The sequence below is a fragment of the Primulina huaijiensis genome, chromosome 9, assembly GCF_012295235.1.
Source record: "Primulina huaijiensis isolate GDHJ02 chromosome 9, ASM1229523v2, whole genome shotgun sequence".
In the NCBI taxonomy this organism is placed as follows: Eukaryota; Viridiplantae; Streptophyta; class Magnoliopsida; order Lamiales; family Gesneriaceae; genus Primulina; species Primulina huaijiensis.
In genome coordinates, this window is record NC_133314.1 from 16,866,699 (window position 1) to 16,872,216 (window position 5,518).

At 34.0% G+C, this 5,518-nt stretch overlaps 1 protein-coding gene across 3 annotated transcripts; it reads left to right on the forward strand.

The window, feature by feature from the left end:
• Positions 1-1,220: 1,220 nt before the first annotated feature.
• Positions 1,221-4,542, forward strand: LOC140984999 (large ribosomal subunit protein uL3). 3 transcript variants are annotated; one of them, XM_073452712.1, is made up of 6 exons: positions 1,221-1,285; positions 1,690-1,791; positions 2,008-2,118; positions 2,613-2,917; positions 3,329-3,738; positions 4,090-4,542. In XM_073452712.1, the coding sequence occupies exons 2-6, from the start codon at positions 1,707-1,709 to the stop codon at positions 4,346-4,348; spliced, it is 1,170 nt and encodes a 389-aa protein (XP_073308813.1). In that variant the 5' UTR covers positions 1,221-1,285; positions 1,690-1,706; the 3' UTR covers positions 4,349-4,542. The 3 variants fall into 3 exon arrangements, with proteins under 3 accessions (XP_073308813.1, XP_073308814.1, XP_073308815.1); XM_073452713.1 differs by having other exon boundaries at positions 1,237-1,308; XM_073452714.1 differs by having other exon boundaries at positions 1,280-1,351.
• The last annotated feature ends 976 nt before the right edge of the window (positions 4,543-5,518 follow it).

A 5,518-nucleotide genomic window follows, 5' to 3' on the forward strand; every position in this document is an offset into this window, starting at 1 on the left:
GTACTCACATAAAAAAGAGACAGTCTATTCTATATGAGTAGGTTTCTTGTAAGACGGTCTCACGAATCTTTATCTGTGAGACGGGTCAACTCTACCAATATTCACAATAAAAAGTAATACTTTTTCATGGATGACCCAAATAAGAGATACGTCTCACAAAATATGACCAATGAGACCGCGTCTCACACAAGTTTTTGTCATTCTATATATACTCCTCTGTAGCTTTACCCCAATGCTTTGGACAACAGATAGTGTATAATTTAAATAAATTTATATTTTTAAAATTTTATACATGACATTCAATAATCATCCAACATATTTAGTGTAAAGCTTGGGAAGGAACTTAGATTTAACTCGTTAAAAAAAGCATAATCAAAGTGTCTTTACCAAATTATTCTGTGTTGGTTAATTCCACAATCACGACCATAATTTTAAATTAACTAAACATGTATATTGTTATATTAGCATTTGACAACCCAACTTTCGTTTCTTTGAGATTATGATCATTTTGATAGTCAAATGTTAGTCTTAATGCTATATCTTTCAGTTTTGGTAGTTTTCGTCTTTTTTTAATGAGAGTACTAATGCGATACTACACATGTCAGAGCTATATCAGCACCAAATCGATGCTTATCAGTGTCACGTTGATAAAAAGTATATCAATATTATATTTTATTTGTTTGCATGTGGTATATGTATGTACCGAAAAGTTGTTGACAAAGAATATAGATATTATATTTTATTTGTTTATATGTGGTACTTTAAAAATGGCTAACCTTGCATTTAATAATTAATGTGATATAACGCGTTATTTCTTCAAGATAAATTTTAGTCTCCTTACTATTCCCTAATCGATTCGGGAATATCGGGTTGGAGGGCAACAACAATAAGATCGTAAAGTCCGAAGTCTTCCTTCTCTTTTCGCTTTATTTCACATTTATTTGACATAACTGAGTCTCGAATTCGAAATTTCGTTGATTTTTATTTTATTTTATACCATCTTTTGTGAAGCAAAACATTAATTTTATATGTTGGGTGTTAAACCCACGTGTTAAAAAAACTTTTTAGTGGCCCAATAATATTTTTATAACTAAATAATCGAAATACTTGTTAATCCTCCTAGTGAACCAATAAATTTGTTAAACGGGCCATGAGATTATAGGCCCGAAAAGACCCACTGACTAAACCCAACATAGTTGTCGGCCCAACTATTTTTGCTTCCAGCTTATTAGGGAATTAGGGTTTTTCATTGAGCGGAAGTCTCGTCTTCAAGCGCAGTTAACAGGTACACGCCGTTGGTTATTGCAGGTCATTCCGACGTGGTTTGATTTCAATTTGTTACTAGATTCAGGTTTCAGCAACTTGGTTTCAGCAACTTTTTAGGAGCATCTTTTACAATCTAGTTATGGTTTTTTTGTGTGGAAATGATCCCTTTTACCGATTTGTAAATGATTGGATAATGGAGTACAAGTCTTGTTTAATTGATATTGAAGTGTAGAATTTGTGTTTTGTGAATCATTCTGCGTTAAATTTATGCTTTTCGTGTGTGTGTGTGTGTGTATGTGTGTGTGTGTGTGGAAGTGATGGTGATCGAGTAGCTGCAACTGTCAAATACTTTTGTTAGAACGGTATTAGTTTGTCGTGTTTTGTGGTATCGATGATTTATAAAGAATGGGTGTTGTTGCGCAGGTGCAGGAGGCGAAAATATGTCGCACAGGAAGTTTGAGCACCCAAGGCATGGGTCACTCGGTTTCCTCCCGAGGAAGCGGGCTGCTCGCCACAGGGGAAAGGGTAACTATCGTTTTGTAGATTAGGCTAAGCAATAATGCGACTCCTTTCTAACTAATATAAATTTGAAAGTTACTCAGAAAATCTTGGAAATATTACTAAACTATCGGTCTGAAGTTTGTGATGTAATTTATCCTTGTTAAATTGACATTTATTGCATGTATAATTGCTTGGTAGCTTATCATTTATTACTCTTGCTTCTTGCCATGAATTACGCAGTGAAGGCTTTTCCCAAGGATGACCCTAGCAAGCCCTGCAAGCTGACAGCCTTTTTGGGTTACAAGGCTGGGATGACACACATTGTCAGAGAAGTTGAGAAACCCGGATCAAGTAATGTTTGTGTCTGAAATTTCTACTGAATGTCTATTCTGTTACTGAGCAGTTCTATAAATAGCATGCTGTTATATCTTACTCATGTAATTTTAGACTTTTTATTTCTCCTAGTTAGTCTCTTCTGTAAAAATTTCTTGTAATGTGAATAGTAAAACTTTTTCCTGGTGATAGTATACCATATTCTATGATAGGTAATTCTTGTTTTCATTTATGGTTAAATTAGCGTTGATCATTTCTATATAAGCTATTTTCCAGTGATGTGTCTAACAAATTGTTTTCTTTTTGTTATTTTTGACAAAATTGGGATATTTACTTTCTTGGTGGACTTGTTCATTTTTGTGCATCTGTTTTTACTCTTTTCGTTTTTGTGTTATTGTTTCCCTCTGACAGAAAACATACCTAATTTTGTGTCTCACTGTTATTTTATTAAATAGTGGTGAGTTAGCTAAATATTTTTAGCTGAAATAAATCTCACTTTGAACTATTTGTAGAGCTGCACAAGAAAGAGACCTGTGAAGCTGTCACTATCATTGAAACACCACCTATGGTGGTTGTTGGAGTGGTTGGGTATGTGAAGACTCCTCGTGGCCTTCGCTGCCTTAACACTGTTTGGGCTCAGCATCTTAGCGAGGAGGTTAAGAGGAGGTTTTACAAGAACTGGTGCAAATCCAAAAAGAAGGCCTTTACCAAGTATTCCAAGAAACTGGAGACTGATGAGGGGAAAAAGGATCTCCAGTCACAGCTGGAGAAACTGAAAAAATATTCTTCTGTCATTCGTGTACTTGCTCACACTCAGGTATCAACTCGATCTTATTCTTGTTTTATAGTTTTATGTCTTGATTCTTTAACATCACATAGGTTTTGAATCATTGTTTCATTCACAATATGTTTCATTCACAATATGTTGATGGCTTGAGAAAACCACTGAGAGCCACATACTTTAGTGCATTGTCAAATGGCATATAGGAATGTCAATTTGGTTACATTGTATCAAAACTCTATTTTATTTGTCTACAAAATATTAAAGTAGGGATGTTCATCAATTGATTTAGATGATACTGAGAATCTGGACTCTGGAGGCAAGTCTACTCCAGGGTTAGATGTTTTCTTTTTCTCATGCCATGGAACAGTTGATTATCGTACGTGAAAGCATTGGTTCTTGACACTTTCCTGGTTACTCTAATAAATTCATGTATTAATTATGCAGATAAGGAAAATGAAAGGGCTGAAGCAAAAGAAGGCACATTTGATGGAGATTCAAGTGAATGGTGGAACCATTGCCCAAAAGGTTGACTATGCATATGGTTTCTTTGAGAAGCAGATCCCCGTTGATGCTGTTTTCCAGAAAGACGAAATGATAGACATTATTGGTGTCACAAAGGGTAAAGGTTATGAAGGTGTTGTTACCCGATGGGGTGTTACTCGTCTTCCCCGCAAAACTCACAGGGGTCTTCGCAAGGTTGCTTGTATTGGAGCTTGGCACCCTGCCAGAGTTTCATTCACTGTTGCCAGGGCTGGTCAGAATGGATATCATCACCGTACTGAAATGAACAAGAAGGTCTACAAGCTTGGAAAGGTGGGGAAAGAAGATCACTCTGCCAGTACCGAGTTTGACAGGTTAATAATATCCCTCACACACACCCCCCCACCACCCTCCCCCACCCCAAGTGGATATCTATATTCTTTGCTTCTTAAAATTATGTTACTTTCTATGTATTCTCGTAATTATAATTTCTCACTATTTTGCTGTTTTTTAATGATATGAACATTTTTCTAATAAAAAGTGTTTTGGGTAAATGAACAATATGCTGTTGTGCTAACTTCTGAGCTGCACTGAATTCATGAAATTTTTCTACATTTATCTCTGCAATATATATCGAACAACCGTATTCCATTTGTATCTGCTGCTCTAACAAGTTACTCTCTATATATGACTAATTTTTTTGTATTAAAATGAAACTATGGCAGGACGGAGAAAGATGTTACACCGATGGGTGGATTTCCTCACTACGGTGTGGTTAAAGATGATTACCTGATGATCAAAGGTTGCTGTGTTGGCCCTAAGAAAAGGGTTGTCACTCTTCGTCAATCTCTCCTCACCCAGACTTCACGTGTTGCCCTTGAAGAGATTAAGCTTAAGTTCATTGATACCTCGTCCAAATTTGGACACGGACGCTTCCAGACAACCCAGGAGAAACAAAAGTTTTATGGTCGAGTCAAGGCTTAGATATCTGAAGCCATTGTTGCTTGTGGGATTCTAAAACGTTCAAGTGTATTTTTCAAGATCTCATGCTTTCCTAAGCGTCAAACTTGTAAAAGCTAGTTTCCTTTGCCATTCTGTCGGAGAGTCATTTACCTGTTTCTGTTTGAACATTCGCAAAAAAATTTCTCTCTTACTATGAAAATTCAGTTCATGTTTCATGTTTCATGTCTTGAGTCTTGACTAGGTTTTTGATTTCCTACTTTCGGAATTATATTTATGTGTTGTTTTTTATAAATTTATTAAAATTGCAACATTGACAATGCACTAATCCTTAATATCAAATATATATGTATAAAGTAATATCAATGTAAAGTTTGTGGACTATCACACATTCAAATCCAAAACATCAAATCACCCTTAATTTTAAAACATAAAATATATTCAAACAAAGCATAAGATTGCATGATATATAATATAATAATATAATAATATAATATCTAAATGTTTTATGTGTTTCAGAGATTGATAACTTTTTAAATCTAATAGATGTCACAATATGTGATACATGCATGATTTGGTCATAAGCGACTCGAAAAGTTCAAATTTGGTCATTGATCTGATTCTCATTTTTATGATGCATATTTAAATGAATAGGTCTCTTGTGAGACGGTCTTACGAATCTTTATCTGTGAGACGGGTCAACCCTACCGATATTCACAATAAAAGTAATACTCTTGCATAAAAAGTAATATTTTTTCATGGATGACTTAAATAAGAGATCTATCTCACAAAATATGACCTGTGAGACCGTCTCACACAAGTTTTTGTCTATTTAAATTGAAGCTTATAATCTGCGAGATATCAGAAAATAAAAACAAGAGCAGCTACGTACATGTCATTGAAAATTCACATGCATAAATAATTTATGTTATATTCAAGTGTGAATTAATATTTTAATTATTTTTAGAATTTGAAAAAAAAAAGAAATATGATAATTATTAGTGGATGATGAAAAATTTATTGAAATATGTTCTTATAATAAATTTTTATTGAATGAAAAAAATTATTTTTATTCATCTATTAAAAGATAATTTGCATTCACTTCTTCTAAATTTTGTATATTTGACACTCGTCTTTCTTAATGTATTATAATTTTTATATTTGATAAGAAAAATAAATGTCAAATACATAACA